The 23,031-nt window shown below is 44.1% G+C and overlaps 1 protein-coding gene across 4 annotated transcripts in view; it reads right to left on the reverse strand.

Moving 5' to 3' along the window:
* Positions 1-397: 397 nt before the first annotated feature.
* The window catches only part of MUC16 (mucin 16, cell surface associated), an 86,139-nt gene continuing 63,505 nt past the window's right edge, over positions 398-23,031 (reverse strand). For all 4 annotated transcript variants that reach the window (XM_032309933.1, XM_032309924.1, XM_032309944.1 and 1 more), the window contains 17 exons: positions 21,015-21,139; positions 20,867-20,934; positions 18,762-18,934; positions 17,365-17,400; positions 16,158-16,223; positions 15,152-15,273; positions 14,984-15,051; positions 14,652-14,824; positions 13,298-13,428; positions 12,896-12,963; positions 11,931-12,079; positions 10,688-10,851; positions 10,200-10,267; positions 6,576-6,742; positions 5,144-5,185; positions 4,865-4,944; positions 398-2,005 (listed from right to left, as the gene is read on the reverse strand). In XM_032309933.1, coding sequence (XP_032165824.1) covers positions 1,907-2,005; positions 4,865-4,944; positions 5,144-5,185; positions 6,576-6,742; positions 10,200-10,267; positions 10,688-10,851; positions 11,931-12,079; positions 12,896-12,963; positions 13,298-13,428; positions 14,652-14,824; positions 14,984-15,051; positions 15,152-15,273; positions 16,158-16,223; positions 17,365-17,400; positions 18,762-18,934; positions 20,867-20,934; positions 21,015-21,139 — 1,799 coding nt within the window. In that variant the 3' untranslated portion in view covers positions 398-1,906. The remainder of the gene's footprint in view (positions 2,006-4,864; positions 4,945-5,143; positions 5,186-6,575; positions 6,743-10,199; positions 10,268-10,687; positions 10,852-11,930; positions 12,080-12,895; positions 12,964-13,297; positions 13,429-14,651; positions 14,825-14,983; positions 15,052-15,151; positions 15,274-16,157; positions 16,224-17,364; positions 17,401-18,761; positions 18,935-20,866; positions 20,935-21,014; positions 21,140-23,031) is intronic.

Below are 23,031 nucleotides of genomic sequence, written 5' to 3' on the forward strand. Positions count from 1 at the left end.
AGTCACCATACAGTATGTCATTAGTTTTTGATGTAGTATTCCAAGATTCATTGTTTACGTATAACACCCAGTGCTCCATGCAATATGTGCTCTCCTTAATACCCATCACCGGGTCAACCCATCCCCCCACCCCCCTACTCTCTAAAATCCTTGGTTTGTTTCTCAGAGTCCACAGTCTCTCATGATTCATTTCCCCCTCCGATTTTTACCCCCTTCATTTTCCCCTTCCTTCTCCTGTTGTTCTCCATGCTATTCCTTATCTTCCAAAAGTAAGTGAAACCATATGATAATTGACTTCCTCTGCTTGACTTATTTCACTCAGCATAATCTCCAGTCCTGTCCATGTTGATGCAAAAGTTGGTTATTCATCCTTTTTTTAAAATTTATTTTTTATTTATTTTCAGCATAACAGTATTCATTATTTTTGTGTTATTCATCCTTTCTGATGGCTGAGTAATATTCCATCCTCTTTTCTTCCATGAGGCACTCATCTGGAGTTTTAGAATGTGCTTTAATACCTTGTTTGAAGACTAATTCTGATTTAGATACACTGAATTTTTTCTTTCCCTCATCACTCCTGTTACATTTTTCTGGGTTCACATTTCTGCTTCCTGATATACATCCTTGACTGGTTCTTTCACTGAAGGCCTCTGGCAGGGCAATGTTGAGTCTGTCCGTATTTCAGAAAGTGTTTTTACCTTTTTCTTCAACAGATAGTGTGGTGAGGTGTTTAACTTAGGTTCGTAGTAAATTTTTTCCTTCCTGGTTATTTAGTATCTCTGAGCCTCTGTATCATTAGCTATAAAATGGTAATGCAGCTCTCAAGGATGGTGAATTTTAGCTGAGACAAGGCATGCAGAGGCTAGAGACTGTGAGGGCAGCTGGGAAAGTTTGCCACTCATGTTGCTTAGGAGATTAAGGCATCAATAATAATATAGCTCTTGTTATCATTATTATAATTTCCAGAGAAGGCACTCTCAGAGAATGACTGTTTAAGACTGAGGATATGACTCTCACACCAAGTAAGTTTGAAAGGGTGGCATTGCTGCAACTTCTCTGCCCTTGGGTGTCTTCAGCTGTGGTTGTCTGCAAAAGGTGTAGAGATCATGCCAATTAGTCCCGCAAATCCAAAGCAGGACAGACAGCACAGCTTGCCTCACGCCGTGCTCATCTGGAGGTGCTTGCTGGGGGCAGCCCTGCTCTATCTAGTTGGAGTCAGCACAGAGAAAGATAAAGAAAGACTGTCTAGTTTTTCCTCAGATTTTTTTCTTTCCCACTGAGTGTTATTTAACTTTATATCCAAAGCAGAGACCATGTCTCTCAAGCCTTGAGATTTCTCTGGGACTGAGGCTTCCCAGATACCTGGTCATTTCGGCTCCAAGTCCCAATGTTGATTGCACAGTCATTCCTGACTCACTCATTCCTTCTTGGACCATTTCCCATCTTGGAGGACTCATGAGGGGAGAGGAGCCCCTGAGGCAGACTGGTCTGGAAATCCTGGTGAACCCGAGCTTCCGAGAATGAGACAGTGTCAGGAGAACATTGGGGGTGGGGAAATATGGAGGAACGGAGATGGGTGTGGTGGTTGGCACAGAGCCAAGGGGAGGCATGCTCCAAGGTTTCTAGGAAGAGAAACCTCGGATTGAGGTGGAATGTTGATTTTACATGATGACAATGTCTGGGTCTCTTGCCAGTTCTGATGCCTCTGAGGGAGGAAATGGTGTGAAGCCAAGAGACAGAACTGCAGCTGCCCTTCAGGGGTCAGTGAAAGGGAAAACCTTTCATCTTGGTCCCCTGTGAACCAGTCCGAGGCCAAGCCAAGAAGGGCCCAGAGACTGTGTCCAACCAATGTGGTTTATTCCTATCCCAATGAGGTTATTCCTGTTGGAGCTCCCAGGCAGAGCTCTCACTGCAGCTTCCTCAGGTCCAGGTGAGGCAGGTAATAGCCCAGGCTGTGCTGCTGAACCTGGTAGCCTCCCTCCTTCTTCCGCCGGCAGACGGTTACCTGTGAGGGCAAGAAGAGGGCGTAAGAATGGCCTGGGACCTCAGGGATGAGGGTGGCCAAAGCCACAGATGCCTGGTGCCTTCTGTGTGTGTCTCAACCTTTTTCTACTTCATTTTCTCTCAGGCATGCCTCGTCCTTTTATCTCTTTCTCTTCTCTCTTCCCTTCAACTCTGTTTTTCTACCCTTTTCTCTGATACCCCTTCATATTCTCTCCTTCCCTCCCTCCACACAGGCACCCTCTACTTAACCGAGGTTTAACTGGTGTACAGTGAGCTGTATGCATGTAAAGCAAATGATTTGACAAGTTCTGATTATAACTTCGTGAACCATCACCACGATCAAGACAAGGAAAGCTCGTCATCCCCCAAAGTGTCCTCTTGCTCCTTTGTAATTCCTCCTTCCCTGCCATTTGCAAAAACATTCTCGTTCCCAGGGAGCCACTGATCTGATTGATATCCCTGTAGATTAGCTTGTCTTCTGTAATTTGTTTATAAACAGGATCATACACTATGTACTCATTGTTATCTAGCTTCTTTCACTCCACGTTATTATTTTGAGATTTATGCATGTCAGTGCATGTATTTGTCATTCATTCCTTTTTATTCCTGAATTAGTATTCCATTGTGGGGCTAGACCAGGGTTTGTTGACCCATTCATCTGTTGATGGACCTCTGGATTGTTTCCAGTTTTTGGCTGGTAAAATAAAGTTATTATTAACATTTGTGTACAAGTCTTTGTATAGATTCTAGTCTATTCTAATTTTATATAAATTTTAAAAAATTTATTTATTTTCAGCATAACAGTATTCATTATTATTTTTTTAATTTTTTATTTTTTATAAACATATATTTTTATCCCCAGGGGTACAGGTCTGTGAATCGCCAGGTTTACACACTTCACAGCACTCACCAAAGCACATACCCTCCCCAATGTCCATAACCCCCCGCCCTTCTCACAACCCCCCTATCCCCAGCAGCCCTCAGTTTGTTTTGTGAGATTAAGAGTCACTTATGGTTTGTCTCCCTCCCAATCCCATCTTGTTTCATTGATTCTTCTCCTACCCACTTAGGCCCCCATGTTGCATCACCACTTCCTCATATCAGATAAAGGACTAGTGTCCAAAATCTATAAAGAACTTAGCAAACTCAACACCCAAAGAACAAATAATCCAATCAAGAAATGGGCAGAGGACATGAACAGACATTTCAGCAAAGAAGACATCCAGATGGCCAACAGACACATGAAAAAGTGCTCCATATCACTCGGCATCAGGGAAATACAAATCAAAACCACAATGAGGTATCACTTCACACCAGTCAGAATGGCTAAAATCAACAAGTCAGGAAATGACAGATGCTGGCGAGGATGCGGAGAAAGGGGAACCCTCCTACACTGTTGGTGGGAATGCAAGCTGGCGCAACCACTCTGGAAAACAGCATGGAGGTTCCTCAAAGTGTTGAAAATAGAACTGCCCTATGACCCAGCAATTGCACTACTAGGTATTTACCCTAAAGATACAAACGTGGTGATCCAAAGGGGCACGTGCACCCGAATGTTTATAGCAGCAATGTCCACAATAGCCAAACTATGGAAAGAACCTAGATGTCCATCAACAGATGAATGGATCAAGAAGATGTGGTATATATACACAATGGAATACTATGCAGCCATCAAAAGAAATGAAATCTTGCCATTTGCAGTATTCATTATTTTTGCACCACACCCAGTGCTCCATGCAATCCGTGTTCTATAATACCCACCACCTGGTACCTGACTTCCTACCGTCCCTTCAAAACCCTCAGATTGTTTTTCAGAATCCATAGTCTCTCATGGTTCACCTCCCCTTCCAATTTCCCCCAACTCCCTTCTCCTCTCTAACTCCCCATGTCCTCCATGCTATTTGTTATGCTCCACAAATAAGTAAAACCATATGATAATTGACTCTCTCTGCTTGACTTATTTCACTCAGCATAATCTCTTCCAGTCCCTTCCATGTTGCTACTAAAGTTGGGTATTCGTCCTTTCTGATGGAGGCATAATACTCCATAGTGTATATGGACCACATCTTCCTTATCCATTCATCTGTTGAAGGGCATCTTGGTTCTTTCCACAGTTTGGCGACCATGGCCATTGCTGCTATAAACATTTTAATTTAATTTAACTATTTAATTTAATTTAAATTTAATTTAATTTAACTATTTAATTTAATGTTACTTCTCTTGCATGAATTCTTAGGAGTAGGATGGCTGGGTAGGTATATACAACCTTTAAAAATGCACTGGGTGTGGTGCAAAAATAATGAATACTGTTATGCTGAAAATAAATAAAAAAAAATAAAAATGCATCCAAGCTATTTCTCACCAGCATTCTCTGAGAGTTCTAGTAGTTCCTCATCTTTATCATCACTTGTCAGAGTCAATCTTTTCAATTTTAGCCATCCTCATGTGTCATAGTATCTCATTATGACTTTCACTTATGTTTCCTTGAGACTTATGTTGTTCAAAAGAAGGAAAAAGCAAGGGGCACTGGGTGACTCAGTCAGTTAAGAGGCTGACTCTTGACTTCAACTCAGGTCATGATCTCAGGGTCCTGGGATGGAGCCCCCTGTCAGGCTCCACACTCTTTGGGGAGTCTGCTTGAGGAGTCTCTCTCTCTCTGTCTCCCTCTGTCCCTCTGCTCATTCCCTCTCTCTCAAATAAATAAATATTTAAAAAATTATTTAAAAAAGGAAAAATCAAAACACACACAGACTATGAGAGAAATTCACAAAACATATTCCCAGCAAAGGACATATATCTATAAAGCATAAAGAACTCTTACAACCTAACAGTAAAAAGACAAGCAACCCTACTTACTTACCAGGAAGCAGCAGATCAGGCATGTGATGAGTACCAGGAGTCCTGCCAAGCAGATAAGGATGATGGCCCAGTAGGGGAGGTCTGGGGAGACAAGTGCTGGTGTGAGTCACCTCCTGTCATTCCCCTAGAAGCTCCTGCTTTCCCTGCACTGTGCCTAACAGTCCCTGACATGGGTTGTCCAGCTTTCACCATTATCAAGACTCTGGGCACATGGTTTTCGTTAAGTACAGCATCAAGACATTCCTTTCCCATCCTGGGCTGGGACTTCTTTGAGACTTACCAGAATTCTCAGTCAAGACATCATTTCTGTTGGGAGAATACCCTGGAAATGAATGAAATGGAGAATGCATGTGAGCGTGTTTTGTGCTTTTTAAATTTTGTTTTAATGCTTCTTAAGACTTTTCAAATATACAGAAAAATAGAATATCATAAACATATATCATCTAGATTTAACAATGCATATTTTTACCCAATTAAAACAATATTTCATCCAATGTATAAATTGTTAGCACTTGCCACCCTTGCTTCATTCGTATTTTCCCTGAAATGTTGAAGTAGAAATCATAATGTTCATCCATTTTTCTCTAAAAAATGAGGACACTTTGCTACATAATCCAAGGAGTGTAATAAATTAATCAAATTCATACCTCTGGGCAAGGAGGGCTGAAATTGGGGTGGGCCATCTTATGATGGTTTTGGGGAGAATGGGTTATCATAGCTGGCAAGACCAAGAGATGTCTCGAAAATTTGTAAATTCCCACTCAAATGCTCTCTTCCCTGCCCAGAAACACATTCACCCCTCTCCTTTACTAAGTTGTTTTATACTCATTTTCCAGGATTCACCTACAATGTAATTTTTTTCCAGGAAAGCTTCTGTGATGACCACTTCCAAGTATGAATTATTTCACACCAAATAATACTTTCCAATTGCCTATTCTTGTCATTGTAACTGCAGCATAAACCCCACAAAGGTAGGGACACATAGCACCCACTGGGCATGGGAGAGAGTTTCAGGTCACTCTACCGGATGGCCCCTCCCCAGCCAACTTCTTATAGATGTGCTGTCCAATACAGAGCAGCTACAAGTAGCTTATTAAATTAAAAATAATTTTAATCAACTCAAACTAAAAAATCTGGTTCCTTGGTAACATTAAAAATCAGTAACTATAAAAGCCAGTCACAATAGCCAGATTTTAAGTATACAATTGTCACATGCAGCCATTGTGCTGGACAGCACAGATAGAGAAGATTCCATGATTGCAGAAAGTTCTACTGCATGGTGCTGATCCAGAGCAGAACTTGGCAAACTACAACCTGTAGACCAAGTCAGGTCCATTCTTACACAGGTCGTCTTTTTATACAGCCTGTCTTGGAGAAAAGGCTGGTTCATATACAGCTCAGAGATAGAATCCCCCACTGACCACTGGTCAAGTGACTTTTAGTACAGGGATGAGAAACAGAATTCCAGAGAGGGGAAGTGACCTGCCTGAGGTCACAGAGCTATCTCTGAGAAGGCAAGTGTCTCCAATATCCCACTGGGTATACCTTCCTCTCCCTCAATGGTGGATAAAGCCCGGGGGGAATATGCCATATCCCACAAGCCTAAAAATGTTTAATGCTGACTCAACCCCAGGTCTCTAGATTCCCAGGAAAGACCCCACATGTGGAGGTTGGACCCCTAAACTCCTGCCCCAATCACCAAGAAACCTTACCATCCACAAGGACACTGTTTCTGTCTAGGGTAAAGTTCTGCAGCTGGGTGCCATTATTGGTCAGCCTCAGGAACTCCAAATAAATGGCAACTCTGTCCAGTTTCCGAGCCAATGGTGAAAAGTTACACAGCGAATCCACCCCAGTGTGGCTGCTGTGTGAGACAGACCTGGAAGGACAAAAGGGATGAATAAGACTACCTTGAATTCTACCTTGCTTCAGGTTCCCTGCTTCTAGGTCCTGTCCAAAAGAACCTTTTGCAATGATACAAACATTGGTGTCTGCAATGTCAAAATACAGTCATTATTAGCCCCATTTTGTTGTTGAGCACTTAAAATATGCTAGTGTGGGTGAAGAAATAAATATCTCATTTTGTTTAATTTAATTAGGTTATAAATAAAAAGCCATGGGGAGTACATTTTTGAAATGTTTGCTGTAAGGACTTCCAAAAATCCATAAAATCATTGAAACACTGGCAAGAATGGTCAAAATAAACTTTTTCAGAAGTCTAGAAATTAACCAAAGGCTTGTAACAATCTGAGGATCGGTTAGTTAAGAAAAAAATAGATGTCAGAAAAAATGGCCGAGAGCTCTGAAAGTGTGTCCTTCCAAAAAAAATAAATAAATAAATAAAAAATAAGGGAAAGTGGGTCAGGGAGGATCAGGTAAATGGATGATGGGCATTAAGGAGGATACTTGATGTAATGAGCACTGGGTGTTATATGCAACTGATGAGCCATTAAATACTACCCTTGAAAATCCATAAATAAACAAACTCATGCAATCATGGACAACTGATTTTCAACAAGGGTGCTGAGATAACAGGGAAAGAATAGCCTAGTTAAATCGGTACTGATACAATTAGATATCCACAAACTAAAGAATGAAGTTGGACTCGCACCTCACAACACAAACAAAAATTAGTAAAATCAAATGTCTAAATATAAGAGATAAAATTATAAAACTCTTAGGAAAAAAATGCTGGGTGTAAATCTTTGTCAATTTGGATTAGGCAATGGTTTCTTTGATTTGGGACTAAAATCACAAACAACCAAAGAAAAAATTGATAAACTGAGAGTCATCAAAATTAAAGATGAAATTAAAATTAAAGATGTGTTTCAAAGGGTAGTACCTAGAAGGTGAAAAGGCAACGTGACAAATAGAGAACATATTTGCAAATCATATAACTGACAAGGATCTAGTATCCAGGACACACAAAAAAGGTGATAACTCAACAATAAAAAAAAAATCAGTGTGAAACTGGGAAAAGGACTTAAATAGAAATTTCTGCAAAGAAGATAGGAAATAACCAATCGGTACTAAAAAAAATGTTTACTGTCTTGTTAATTTTGGCCATTCTAACTGATGTAAGGTGGTATCTCAGTGTGGTTTTGATTTATGGCCAAAATTAACAAGACAGTAAACAATGTGTGTTGGAGAGGATGTGGAGAAAGGGGGACCCTCTTACACTGTTGGTGGGAATGCAAGTTGGTGCAGCCTCTTGGGAGAACAGTGTGGAGATTCCTCAAGAAATTAAAAATAGAGCTTCCCTATGACCCTGCAATTGCACTACTGGGTATTTACCCCAAAGATACAGATGGAGTGAAAAGAAGGGCCATCTGTACCCCAATGTATATAGCAGCAATGGCCATGGTCACCAAACTGTGGAAAGAACCAAGATGCCCTTCAACGGACGAATGGATAAGGAAGATTTGGTCCATATACACTATGGAGTATTATGCCTCCATCAGAAAGGATGAATACCCTACTTTTGTAGCAACATGGACGGGACTGGAAGAGATTATGCTGAGTGAAATAAGTCAAGCAGAGAGAGTCAATTATCATATGTTTTCACTTATTTGTGGAGCATAACAAATAGCATGGAGGACATGGGGAGATAGAGAGGAGAAGGGAGTTGGGGGAAATTGGAAGGGGAGATGAACCATGAGAGACTATGGATTCTGAAAAACAATCTGAGGGTTTTGAAGGGGCGGGGGATGGGAGGTTGGGTGAGCCTGGCAGTAGGTATTATGGAGGGCAGGTATTGCATGGAGCACTGTGTGTGATGCATAAACAATGAATTCTGGTACACTGAAAAGAAATAAAAAAAAATTTAAAAAAATTTAAAAAAGTTCAACATCACTAATTGTTAGGAAAATGCAAATTGGAACAGCAGTGAGATACCATTTCACATCCACTGGGATGACTATAGTAAAAAAAGGGATAATAAAAAATCTGGATAGTTTGGAACTCATACATTGCTTATGGGAGTGGGAAATGGTAGAACCTCTGTGGCAAACAATTCAGTAGTTCCTCAAAAGTTAGCCTGGAATTACCATATGACCATACAATACCAGTCCTATGTACATGCCCAAGAGAACTGAAAACACAAGCTGATGCAAAAACTTACCCGGAAATGATCATAGCAACATTATTCATAATAGACAAAAAAGTGGAGATAACCCAAGGCTCATCAGTGAATGAATGGATAAATGCAAAGTGGTTTACCTTCTTACGGTTTGCCTCCGTAAGAGACTCTTAACTCCAGGAGACAAACTGAGGGTTACTGGGGCAGGGGATGGGGTAATTGTGGGATGGGCATGAAGGAAGGCTTGTGATGCAATGAGCATTGGGTGTTATGTGCAACTCATGTATCACTAAATTCTACCTCTTAAACTAATAATAAATACAGTGTATGTTTATATGAGGAATATAAAATAGTCAAACTGATTGAACAGAGAGAAGAATTAAATTGAATTTAAATAAAAGTTTTTTTAAAGTAGTAGAGCTATACAACAGATATTATTTAGTCATAAAAAAAGGAATGAAGTACTTATACGTGTTACAACATGGATGGTCTTGAAAACATTATGCTCAGGGAAAGAAGTTGGTCACAAAAGGCCCCATAGTATTTGAATCCATTAATATGGGATGTTCAGAATAGGCAAATCCAGACAGACAGAAAGTAGATTATTGTTTGCTAGGGGATGTGGATTAAGGGAAGAGTAGGAAGCAACTGCTAATGGGGACAGTATTTTTTTTAAAGAACATTCCACACCCTACATCACATCTACATCAAAAACTAATGATATACTAGTCGGTGGCTAACTGAACATAATTTTTAAAAATTCCACCATTAGATAGTAGGATGATTGTACTACTCTACAAATAAAGCACTAAATCGTGTACTTCGAAGGGGTCTATTTTCTATGTAATCCTATCTCAGTAGATATATGAGAAGTTTGGATTGGCTCTTTTGACTAGTGGCTACACTACTGAGCAGCACAGTCTGGCTGCTGGATTCTAAGTCATCTGGTTCTAGCCACCCCTATCTTCTATGGATCCTGACTTCAGTGGCTAATTTCTTAAGGCATGGATGCTCTACTCCACATCGCATGGCCCCAACATCAGGTGCCTCCAGGTCTGCTGAAGTCTACTCTGGCTTTCTTGAATTTCTGAGCCAGTTGGTTCACTGGTTTAGGAATAAGTTGGTTTTTAGGTAACAGTGCAATACTCCCAGGGCTATCTTCCATAAGAGCTAGAACTGGGACCATGACAATGGGGACACTTTTACTTAAAGGATATCAGAAGTCTCCAGAGTGATTAGATCTTGAGCTGGAACTCACCTGAATGCTAAAACTTGACAGCCAGAGAAAAAATTCTTGATGCTGCTTTTTCGGAAGACCTGGTTGAGCTGAAAGATAGGGCAATATTCCTTTGATCACCATCCCAGGCCAAGTGGCAGCAGAATTTTTAGCCACTGAGCATACTTCCCTTCTATTTTTTCCCATCTATTTTTTCTTATCTCAACAAACACTAGCCCAGATAAGTGTACCAAAGGACATCCCATTCCAGAGTATGCCTTAGCTACAGGACCCTGGACTAGCTACTGAAACTCTCTGGGCCTTAATTTTAATTTGTTATCTGTTAATCTGTTAATCTGTTAATTTTAACCTGTTAATCTGTTAATTTTAATCTTAATCTGTTTCTTAATTTGTAAATGGGCATAAGAACCTATCTTCATGAACTGTTATGAAATTATTATGGAAAATCACCCTCTGACTACCCAGTGTCCATAGGTCTGTCTCTACATGGGAATGGAGTGGATTCTCACCGCATTCTCAATACTTCTCTTGTTCTGCTGGTGTTTGGTGGTGCCTGGCTGGGCTATGTCCTGGGAATAGAGTAGGTTGGTGACAGTGAAATTCAGCTGGAAGTGCTCAGGGCTGGGACTGCTTGTTGGTATGTCTGTTGGTAGATGAGCTGATGGCTCCACTTCTGTAATAAAAAGAAGGTATAATAGTCCCAATCAGGTGAAGATTTTAGCAAAAAAGTCATTCCAGCTAGTCTACTTATTCCTGGCAATGTGACCTGAGCTGGATTTTTTTAAAGATGTGTTGCATAAGGCCCTCTATCCATCCAGCCACTTTGTATCCATTGATCTCTCTATCTACCAACTCTCCCCCAAGCATTATGAGAGCTCACTAGTATGTGGGGATGAGGAGATTGGGCCCTTCTGGGGCACAGAAGGCAAGTGCAGGTGCTGATCACACTAGGGGACATCTGTCATACACCTTTGTTGACCTAAGTTCCTAATGTGTCTCGCTGCCTCTGGTCTTCTCCCCTTTCCAAACCACTCTCTATACAACATCCAGAGGATGGGCTTTCTAAAGCAGAATTCTGTTATATTCCTCTGCAAACCATTCCAGTGCCCAAGAAAGTCCCTGCCTGCTTCTATAGCTTTACCCGCCACTTCTCCCATGTCAAAGTGTTTGCTCCAGCCACACCAAACTCCTTAGAGCCTCCCCAAATATTTTGTCTTCTAGGATATAAACACATGTAACTCGACTCCCTAACTCTTCCCATTGGTTAGGTCATGTTCACCATCGCATCTCAGTTTGTTCATTACTTCCTCCAGAAAACTTTCCAAGATGGGCTGTGTGTCCCTCCTTGGGGTTCCCTCAGGTTCTTGAAATTCTCTGTAGCAGTTTCCACAGTGTATCATCGATGCCTATTTACTTTCATGACATACTTGTTGAATGAATAAATGTGTCCTTCAATCAATCAATGTATGAGTCATAGCCAGAGGGCCTAAGAAAGCAATTCAGGATACTCCACATTTTGGGTTGGAAAGATTTATGAGTAAAAATAATCATTTCCTTGCATGCAATTGCTGCATGTTTTTTCCCTACTTTCTGTTGGATGATCCAATGTCATGGGTCATCAACATGGGCCTCCAGAAAGTCCCCCTTTCCCCTCCAGAGCCTCCATCCATTCTACTGCTCCTGAGAAGCCCCGTCCTTCCTTCCTCATAACCCCATCTCTTCAAGCCATGAAATCAACCCCCAATCTTGCACCTGTCACATGAAGGTCCGTTAGCTGATAGGTGGCCCCTAGCCAGTGGGATGAGACGTTCAGGGTCTTGTCCAGAAAGACTTTCTTCACCACGCTGGGGTCCACATTGGAAGAGAACAGTACCTGGACGGTGACCAACATGGAGCCCAACCTAGAGACAGAGACCATGGAACTCAGCCATCACTCAACACCAGCAGTGTCTCCTGAGTTCTTGTTTAATAGGCCCAAAGGCCTAAAGGCAAGAGGTGAGAGATTATCTCCCAGGCTAGAGAAGACACCCTGACCAAAAACACAAGGTTTCCACGAGTTGGGAATAGAACAAATAACTATAAAAATAATGAACATCTGTGGAGCACCTCTAGGAAGTGACTTAAACATTCCCTCACCATTACTCTAGTGGAAGTTATCATTATAATTATCCCTATCTTAAAGACAAAAGAACTGAAGTCTGGAAACACTCAAAGTTGGCACTGTGTCCCATGATCCTCCTGTTCCCCAGTGTCTCAGTTCTTCCACCCATTCTTCACAGACCTGGGTTCCAACCAAATTTTGGCAATTCTTGAGCTGTTTACTTTCCTTCTCCAAGCCTCAGCTTCCCCATCTGAACAATGGGGATGATCACAATAGTATCCATCTCACAGGGGCTGCATGAGAATCCCATGAGATGACCATGCATGAAAGTGCTCAGCAGGGGTAGGGCCACAGGAAATATTATTGGGCTGATCTTTGTTGAAAGCATCTCAAAGAGGAGAAGGTGGTGGATGCTAGTGTTGGTGGCCCCATGAGGTTAATCCTTCCCTTACCCCTCCCCAAAGTCCTATGGAAGGAGATGGTAGAAATGGCTGACAGGGATGTGGGGGAGCATGGGGAGCTTGTCAGTGACTTTCATCTCAAAGACTGTGCCAGGATAGAAGCTCAGAGCCGCAAGCTGCCAGTTCAGCCAATGCTTCCAACCTCCTCAACTTACGTCAAATTGGTGACCAGGCAGGAGTGGAATATGTCTTGTAGCTGGCTGCCTCTGTAGAGTTTGGTGACCTAGAATAAAGGGTGGGGCAGTGGGTGAGATGGAGGCCTCCTGGGGCTGGAGGGGGCTACTGCAGCCAGTGAAAGAACACAGGCCTTGGAGCAAAGGAGCTCTGAGTTTGTATCCTGGCTGTGTGACCTTAGGCACACCACTCCCCCTTTTAAGCCTCAGTTTGCCCATCTGGAAAATGGGGAAGGCAGCCAGAGCACCACCTTTGGAAACTGAGAGAACTCAAAACACATAGGCAAAGGGCAAAATTGAAATAATCACTTAGTATATGTGAATCAGAGGAATGACAGGGGCACCCAGGGCAAGGAGAGACAGGACTGGTGAGAGAGACACTACCTTGTCCTGGATGTCCCTCCATAGGGCTGTGTACTCCAAGGATGTGGGGTCTGGGTTGCTGAGGTTCCAGTTGATGATGCGGAAATTTAGCTGATACTCCCTCTGGGTATATAAACTCTGGGGTGCATAGCCTGGAGCCAACGAGAGGAGGAGACTCTTACCCATTAGCACAGAGAGAGGTATAGTGCCTACTGTCAGATTCAGCCAAACTTAGGCCCACACGCTGGGGACTTCCAAATGTAAAGTCACCCCACAATGGGGGAAAACTGGAATTTTACAGGGATTCTCCCAGGGCGAGTTTTTACTTCCTAGAATGTTTTTCAATCCTCTGCTTTTCCTGGAAAACGACTCATGTTTCAGAACCCCAATGAGATGGAACTCCAGGAGAGCAGGGATCTCTCTGTCTTGTTCTTGCCATGTTCCAGGGCCTAGTACAGTACTGGGTACATAATATCTTCTTCTAGGAAGCCTTCCCTGAATTGTCCCCTCTCTGTGTTTCCATGGCATCCTGTTAATAACGGTGTCTCTGCCTTTTTGGTGTGTCCCTAAGTAATATTCAGTCCTCTTGGTTATGAGATTTTTCAGGGAGAGAACTTGTGTGTTCTATCCCTGTACCTAGCACATGGCTTGGGACAGAATGGTAATGTGAATGTGTTTGTTGAAGGGGTGAATGTAAACTTCAGTAGATCCTCAAATATGGGGCTGAGATACTCTTCTCCCAACGGTTCACTCATTTACTCATTCACTGGGTATGAGGATATACTAACTAAAGAACTGAGGCTGTAGTGACACATTACAAGACCTTAATTTCATAGAGTTGGATAATTAAACAATTGTGGTGAAGTATGATTAGTTGGTCTGGTGCCCATCTAGGAACCACAGGACCATGGAGAGCAGGGTTTCTCATCCTCGGAACTACTGATATTTGGGGCTATGTAAGTCTTGGTGGAGAGGATCTCCTGTTCGTTGGAGGACATTAGCAACACCCTTGGGTTCTAGCCACTAGATGCTGGTAGCACTATTCCCCAGTTGTGGCAGCCAAAATGTCTACAGTCATTGCCAAGGGTCTCCTGAGGGGCAGAATTGTTTCTAGGTTAGAACCACTGACATAGAGGGGCCTCACACTGTAGAACTTCTGTCCCAAGAGATCCCATGAGTCAGACACTCGGGGTTCAAATTAGGATCCATTATATTAATTTGTCAAAGAATTTCATGCTATTTACCTAAAATAACAGGAGAGACTTTTTCCATGGAGAGTTTGGGGAGGGTATTGCCTCATCAGAACTCGGGCTGACTTGTTAAAGAGGAAATAAAGTATAATGAGGACCAATAATGATTGCTATAAATCACTCACCATTGACGAAGAGGCTGTCACGGACCAGGGTATAGTAGCCCATCTGGGTGACACCATGGGTCAGCTGGTATAGCTCCCAGTAAAGCTGCTCTCTGTCAAGTCCATGGCCCATGGAGTCATGGCGGTAGGTGCAGATGGCATCAACATGGGTAGCTGGCCCATCATTCTCAGGTCTGGGGAGAGAGGGATGTGGGGACTCTAAAGGGAGGTCCTGAAACCTCACTATGGGGATCACAAGGAGGGGGGTAACAAATGGGAAATCAGTGGGAAGACTGGAAGGGTTGGTCACCAAAATGGTCACTACTGGCAAGTGCTCAGAAAAAGAGTCCTACCTGAGGGAGATTAGTCTGCAATCTGAGTAGAAGGGGCCCAAACTGCTCTTCTGGAACAAGGATCCAAGCTGGGGAGGAAGGGGGAGGAGGATGAACAGGAGAGACAAAAGTGGGGCAAGGGCTGGGTTGAATTGATCCCATTAGGAACTTCTGGGACCAGGGTCTCACCAGGCGCTGCAGGGTCCTCTTGGTGGAGTTGAACATAGCTGAGCCATTGCTCATGTCCACTGAATACTGGAGGTTCGAGATGGTGAAGTTGAGTGTAAGGGTCTTCAAGTTGTATCCCATAGCTACAAGAAGAGAGGGGAGAGATGGCTACTACTGAGAGTTGGCCTGAGACCACATCAGAGTCCTACATTCATTGTACTCTGACATCTTCTCTTCCAGTGGCACCACCACCCACTATCTGGTCACCCAATTCAAAACCATCATGTCACTTGGTTCCTCTTCCTTCCCCTCCAAGTAACCCCAATACCACTTGCAGAATGGTCCTCATATACATCCTCTCTATCCTCTTCCAGCTCAAGCCTTTTCTTCTCTCACTTGGACCAACACCCCAGCAGACTTACTGGATGCCCTCTCTAAAGAATGTTCTCTACACTGAAAACTAGAAGAAATTTCCTTAAGTAAAAAATCTCAGTATAGTCACCACTACCCAGGCTTCCTTTGGCCTTCAGTGTCAAGTTCAAACTTCTTGATCTGGCACTCAAGGTTCTTCCAAATATGGTTCTTGTGATCCTTTCAGCTTCACATATCCATCTACTCTAGGTTCAGATTTATGCTTTATGTAAACCAAATCCCTCTCAATTCTCTCCATACACTATGCTGTTTCTGGCTACTGAGACTTTGCTCATCAAATCTCCTATATCAGGAAAACTCTTCATCCCTTATTTTCCTGGATGACACCTCCTCATTCTTAAACTCTCATTTTGGCTGAAACTTTCTCCAGAAAGACTTCCCCCCAAAATTATACTAGGTGCCTCTCCCCAAAATATCTCACATTGTTGTTATAATGGTCTGCTGATCTCACAAAGCTAGTGGCTCCATAGGGTATGCATCAGACTGAATTGTCAGTATAATCTTTGCAATAGACATGACTGTCCTACACCAGAATTTTACAACTGACTGGTAGAGCAGAGCTTTTCTTGGGAAGGAAAGGGGATCTCCCAGATACCTGTGGTGGCTTCTGGTTGTGTAGGTGATGATGAACGAGGCAGGAATGTGGTGGCTGCCTCAGGAGCTGTGGAAAGGGCAGTCATCAGGAAGGAACAGAGTTCCCACACAGTGGGAGAAACTCCCCAATGCTTGCCTGGGCTTTAGCAGTGGTTGCCCCAGGACAAGCATTCACAGGTATGTCATCAATGGGAGTAAGGGAAGGAGGGATTGTGTGAGCAGAGGGGTGAATGAGCCCACGAGTGAAATAAACTCAAGAAAGTAAGGGCAGGCGAACAAGAGAGAGATTAAACAAGAGGACAGGGAGATGAATGGGTAGAAAAGTGGACATACAGGGGGGATACCTGGATGGACAGAGGAGTAATGAACAAACGAAGGGTCAGAAAGAAAGAATAAACACAGGAAGAAAAGTTGGAGAGATGGATGGAAGGGAAAAAGGAGGAAAAGACAAGCAAGTGAATAGGCAGAGGCTGGATGGATGGATGGATGGATGGATGGAAAGAAGTAAAGAATAAAAGTTGGATGGATGGAAGGATGGACAAAGGAGAGAAGGAATGAGGCATGGATGGATGCAAGAAGGAGAGATAGAAGGACGGATGGATGAATCGATGGGTGGCTGGATGAAAGAAGAGAGAGAAGGAGGGAAGGAAGGATGGACGGATGAATTGAAGAAAGGAAGAATGGATGAAAGTTTGGATGGACAAAGGGAAAGAAGGAAGAAAAGATGGATAGAGGGAAGGAAGAATGGAGAAGTCTGAGAGAAGAGATAACTTGAGAATGGGAGAATGGATGGATTAAAAGATAGAGGAAGGGACCATTGGACAACTGAACAGGCAAATTTGGCCAAACCACTGAGTGGCCACCACAGGTGCATCTTGACATTGAGGCCCCTTCTGTGGCCCTTGTAGGAGATCTTGTTTTCAGGAGGTATGGACTCATCATCTGACCTCAACCCCGCATCCCTGTAGGAAACATTTGTTCAAACTTCTTCCTCCAACCCAAAAGGGTATGGAAAGTTTAGAAAGCCAATGCCATGGCTGCAGGCCCAGAAGAGACCAAGGACTTAGCATGCTTCTTCCCACTGACCCCTGGCCACACTCAGGAGAGCAGCCTGAGATTGGGGCAAGCTCCCTTTATTAGTGAGGAGAAAAGTTTGGCTCAAGTTCAAAAGTTTGGCTGATGTGGGTACTGGTTGCAAAGATACATACTTGTAGGAGGCTCATCTGGACCACGTTCATTATAACCTGGAAACAAAAATGTCACACGTAAGGGGAGATGGCAGCACAATCCCAGATATTCCATGCCTTTGTCCACGTGGGGCTCCTGCTGGCCTTTCCCTCTGGGTACCAGGTAAGCATCTATGCATTTTCTAAGATCAGACTCAAATGTCATCTCCATCATTAAGGTTTTCCTGATCTTCCAGGTAGAGATGACCCTTCGCATCCACCTCTCCAGCATGCCCCTAAGAGACCCTCATCAAATTTATGTTCACACATTTATTCCCCCACATATATATCCGCCCCAATATCTACCCTTCCACCCTTCCTCCAATCTATCCCTCCAACCAACAACTATTTATTGAGAACCTACTATGCGCCAAATTCTATTACATTTGGAGAATATATCACTGAACAAAATATCTCTGTCCCTTTGGAGCTCACATTAGGACAGGTTGCCCATGTAGCCTGTGTCCCTGGTGCCAAGCACAAGGCCTGGCTTATAGCAGATTCTGGGGACTGCTGGCTGAGTGAGCAAAATGAAGCATATTTTACAGGAGGGAAATATCCTAAACTTGCCCCTGCAAGGGCCAAGGTGAAGAGAACAGATGTGAACTCACAACATCAAGACCCAGACTGACTAGTGGCATGGGTAGGTCGCTTTCCTTCTCTGTACATCTCCCTCTTTGCTCAAATGGGAGTCATAAAGGGCCAGGATGTCTCCCTGTCCACCTGATGTGGCAATGGGGATAAGAAAGTATGATTTGCCAAATATCATTTCCAATCTGGGGACAGAGAGGAGAGAAGCTGAATTATTCCAATAAACCCCACCACATTCCATGCTCTGCCTCTCAGAACCCCAGAGAGGGGTCACCTTCTTAAACACTGTCCCTTCCTGGCTTCTAGGAAGATGCCCAGCATGTCCCAACCTTGGACCCCACAGATGTCCAGAGTGCCTACCTCATTTCCTGGCATTAGGACCCCACCCAGGAGAGAAGCCCATCCCTGGTCTAGGGTAAGAAGCTGGGAGGGAAGACAGATGTGGGATTTTATTTTCCCACACCTTCCCTGGAATGATCTTTCAGGAGTTAAAAGCATAGGGTCAAGCACAGTGTTGGATGCTAACTGCTGGGGCTCAGGCCTGGCTCCGTTGTTCTCTAGCTGCATCCACTTGGGCAAATTACTTAACTTTTCAGAGCCTCCATGTCTTCATCTGCAGAACAGGTGTGATCAGGGACAGCCTCACAGAGTGAGTCTTGGAGGGTAGGGGTCATTATAGAGTTGAGATTCACACCTGAATCTGTCTCAAGGTTTCCCCTAGGTTTCCTGACCTGTGGGACAGGGGTATGGAAGCAGTTGCGGGGTGGGGGGTGCTGAGAACCGCTCACCATTGAGGTAGAGGCTGTCCTTGTCCAGAGAATAGGGACCCAGCCGGGTAATGCCGCGGGTCTGCCGGCTCAGCTCATGGAACACCTGCTTGGCAGGCAGACCCGGGCTGCTGGGGGGCTGCCGGTAGGTGCAGAGGATGTCCACCCTTGTTTTGGCGCCATTCTTCACAGACCTGAGGAAGGAGAGATTGATGTGTAGGGAGTGCGGCCCATGTGGTACCTCTTTACCTGTGGGCGCTGCACACCTCACGTCCTGTGTTCCAACCTTACTGAACCATTCAGTTTCTCCACCTGGCCACACTCTCTCACCCCAGGATCTTTGCACATGCAGTGCCTTCTGTCTGGAGGTCTCTCCCCGTCTCTCCTTACTCTCTAATAATTTCCTGGTCATCCTTCAGCTCTCAACTTAGACACCTCCTCGTTCTCCAAGATCCCTCCCAGGCAGAGTCAGGAGAGGATCCTTGTTGCCACAGGACACCATGCTTCCCCCATCACACCTCTGATGGCCCCCAGTGTGAACCTATATTATTTGTTCCTGTTCCCTCAAGACAGCGGCCTCCATGAAGTCAAGTAATGGGACAATTTAGCTCACCATTGTGCTGAACTCCCAGCACTTTGCCCATTGCCTGTTCCATGCAAAAACCAAAGTCCTTATGAATGGATGAACAAAATAGGATATATCGATACAATGGAATATATCAGCTTTAAATATATCCACAAATCCATACAATGGAATATATCAGCTTTAAAAGTGAGGGAAAGGGGCGCCTGGGTGGCTCAGTGGGTTAAGCCGCTGCCTTCGGCTCAGGTCATGATCTCAGGGTCCTGGGATCGAGCCCCGCATCGGGCTCTCTGCTCAGCAGGGAGCCTGCTTCCTCCTCTCTCTCTGCCTGCCTCTCTGCCTACTTGTGATCTCTCTCTGTCAAATAAATAAATAAAATCTTAAAAAAAAATAAATAAAAGTGAGGGAAATGCTCACACCAGCCACAATGTGGATGGACCTTGAGGACTTTATGTTTAGTGAAGTAAGACAGATACAAAAATGCAAATACCATATGATTTCACTTGTGTGAGATACCCAGAGTGGTCAGATTCATGGAGACGGAAAGTAGAATAGTAATGGCTAACATCTGGGAGTAGAGCGAAACAGGGAGCCATTGTTTAATGGGTACAGACTTTCAGTTTTTGCAAGTTTTGGAGACCGGTTGCACAATAATGTGAACACACTTAACACTACTGAACCGGACACTTAAAAATGATTCAGATGGTAAATTTTCTGTTGTGTGTCTTTTATCACAATTAAAAAAGAATCCATTCCTGCCAAGATTCTACATGGTGTGGACCTTACTGCTGTCTGGAAACACACCTTCTTTCTCTCTGTCCCTCTGTCTCTGTTCCAGCCACACTGGCCTCCTTGCTGTTCATTGAATATGCTAAGCTCATTCCTACCTCAGGACCTTTGCCCATGCTGCTTCCTCCACATGAAACAGTTTTCACAGCCAGTTTTCAAGGCCAAATCCTTTTCCACCTAGGACACTGTTCAGAAATCACCTCCATGAACTATCCTGTGCCCTAGGTAAAGCTGCTTTTCCATCTTTCTGCATTTCTGCATCACCTTACTATATTTGAAACCATTTTAGATATTTTATTCTCTTGCTTAGATTCTTCTTCCTCCACTAGATGAGTGCAGGGACAGTGCCTGTGCTGTCACCCTGGTGCCCACCGCCTGCCTCAGGGGAGCTGTACCACTGATGACAGTGGACTGAGAACACAGCTGGAGAAATACTTTGTAAACCCCCACAGAACCCATACTAACCAGAAAAGTGCAAGTAATGGCCTGATGAAGAGTTTCAGAAAGAGTAGGATGATGGGTGCATAGCATCATGCCCATAACAGATGTCACCGAAATGTATGCTTGAAAATAGTGAAATGGCTAATTTTATGTCTATACGTATTTTGTTACAATTTTAATAATAATGTAACATGAAGACATGGATGCCAACAAGGACCCTCCAAGACAGTCTGCTACAACTGGCAGTGGCTCCCACAGTCAGAAATCCTGTCCTTCTGCAGGCGTTTATGGTGGGTGGGAGGGGGGTTCTCACCTTAGTGAGGTGACTTTGCAGCCTGCATATCGGGCTCCTAGGCTGCTCCTCTGGAACAACGGGCCAAGCTGGAGAGGAAGGAGAGGGCCAGTGTGGTCAGACCCAGTGACAGCCCCGAGGAGGAGTCACGGGAAAGCTGGTCTCTTACCAGGTGCTGCATGAGGCTGTCTGTGATGTTGAACTTGAGGGAGCCGGGGTGGCCCATATCCGCTGAGTAGCGCAGGTTGTTGATGGTAAAGTTCAGCGTGAATGGCTCCTCACTGACCTCCCCAGCTGTGACAGGGGCAGAGAGGGCCAAGGCTTATGGGGACCTTGGGGCGCCCAACATCCACCCATGATGGGGCTTCCAAGGGCCTCTTGTCCTCCATCCATAAACCCGAGGGTCGCTTGTTAATGGGGACAGCTCCAGCAGCAAGCAAGGACAGGTGTAAGGATTTGGGGGCTGGAGATGGTATTCCCACCCAGGTGTAGGAGTGGAGGGGCTCTGTGGAAACACTAGCGGCTTTGTTCTTCCCAGAAAGGAAAGGCTCCAACTTACCATACTGATGTAGAACCGGGGAAAACCCCACACATTGTCCTCCATATGCTCTCTGCTCCCCCATCTCTAACTCTTTATCTCTCTGTGCCTCTGTCTCTCTTTTCTTCTCTGTTTCGCTCTTACACCCAGATATGCCAAACTTCTATGCATTGCATAAAAAAAAAATTCCAACTAGGAGCTGTAACCAATCTCCCTGTACATTGATTTACTCATCTGTAAGATAATGATTCCTAATTCAAAAGCTGTAATGAGGTTTGAACAAGTCAAATTCTGTAAAGTGCTTAAGCACAGTGCTGGGCATAGGGTAAACACTATATAAATATTCATTATATAAAACAAATAAGCAAATACTTTCTGATCACTCACTACATATGGAGCTTTTTACCTGGGTAAGTAGCTGGGTGCTAGAATCACCCACACTAAACAGAGGAGGAACCACAGTACAGAAATGGTCCTCTGCCCAGGGTTACATGACTGGAGAGGGAGAGTCTGGGTCTGGACCAAGTTCTCCAAAGCCAGAGTCCTTGCTCATGACCTCCCACATGCAGCTGGCTCAGTGTTCAATAGTTGGGGTGACCTGAGTAGACCCCCGGGGAAGTGTAATAAATGAACATATGATACAAGCGAGACCAGAGGCCCAGTGGCCTGGCTGTAGAATGGTTAAGCAGGACAAACCTTTGGAAGAAAAACTTACCTCTTCCCTCCCTCTCTTCTGTTCACTACTCCTTCCAAGCTCCCTTCTGTCTAACGTTCCTTCTTTCCTTCCATCTTTCTTTCTAGTCATCCATGCATTCATTCTTTCTTCCTTCCATCTATTCATCTTTTCTTCTCTCTCCCTCCATCCCTTCTTCTTTTCTTCTATTATCTGTCTACCCAGCCTCCCATCCAACCACTCATCCTTCTATCCATCCATCCTCCACGTCTCCATCCACCAACCCACCCTCCCATCCACCATCCATGTGCCCATGACGTCCATCCATCCATCCTTCCATCCACCCACCATCCTTGCACACATCATTCCTTCCCGCCTCATTCCTTCTCTTCCTTCCTTTTTCTCCATTCACACTTCTTTCTATGCATCCTTCTGTCTGTCCTTCCTTCTATCCCCACCTTCTTCCATCTATCCACCTTTCCTTGCTTCCTTCCTCCACGCTTTCTTTCCTTCCGTTCACCCATCCATCTTTCCTTTCTTTCATATCGATTCCTTCCATGTATTTAGACATTTTCTCTTCCTCCTTTCCCCCCTCCATTCATCTTTTCTTCCTTCCATCTGCCCATCCATCTTCTGTCCCCCTCCCACTCATCACTTCTTCCTCCCTCCCTCCCATCCATCCATCCATCCATCCATCCATCCATCCATCCATTCTTGTCTTTCCTCCATGTACATTGACTTGATCCTATAATGCTTCGGGAACTATTCCAAGGAGTGGATACTGAGCAACAAAACACAGTCAATCCAACTGACTTTAACTTATTTTTCCTCTTATCAGGTTGTCATTGCACCTGAGGAGCCCAGACCCCCAGTGACATTGGAAGGAACGAGGGAGGATGCTGTGGTGTAACAGACCAGAGATGGACCCAAGAAGAGAGTTTGAGAGGGCTCCAAAAACACACCTCGAATTAATTA

This window comes from Mustela erminea, chromosome 1 (assembly GCF_009829155.1).
Source record: "Mustela erminea isolate mMusErm1 chromosome 1, mMusErm1.Pri, whole genome shotgun sequence".
NCBI classification, from domain to species: Eukaryota; Metazoa; Chordata; class Mammalia; order Carnivora; family Mustelidae; genus Mustela; species Mustela erminea.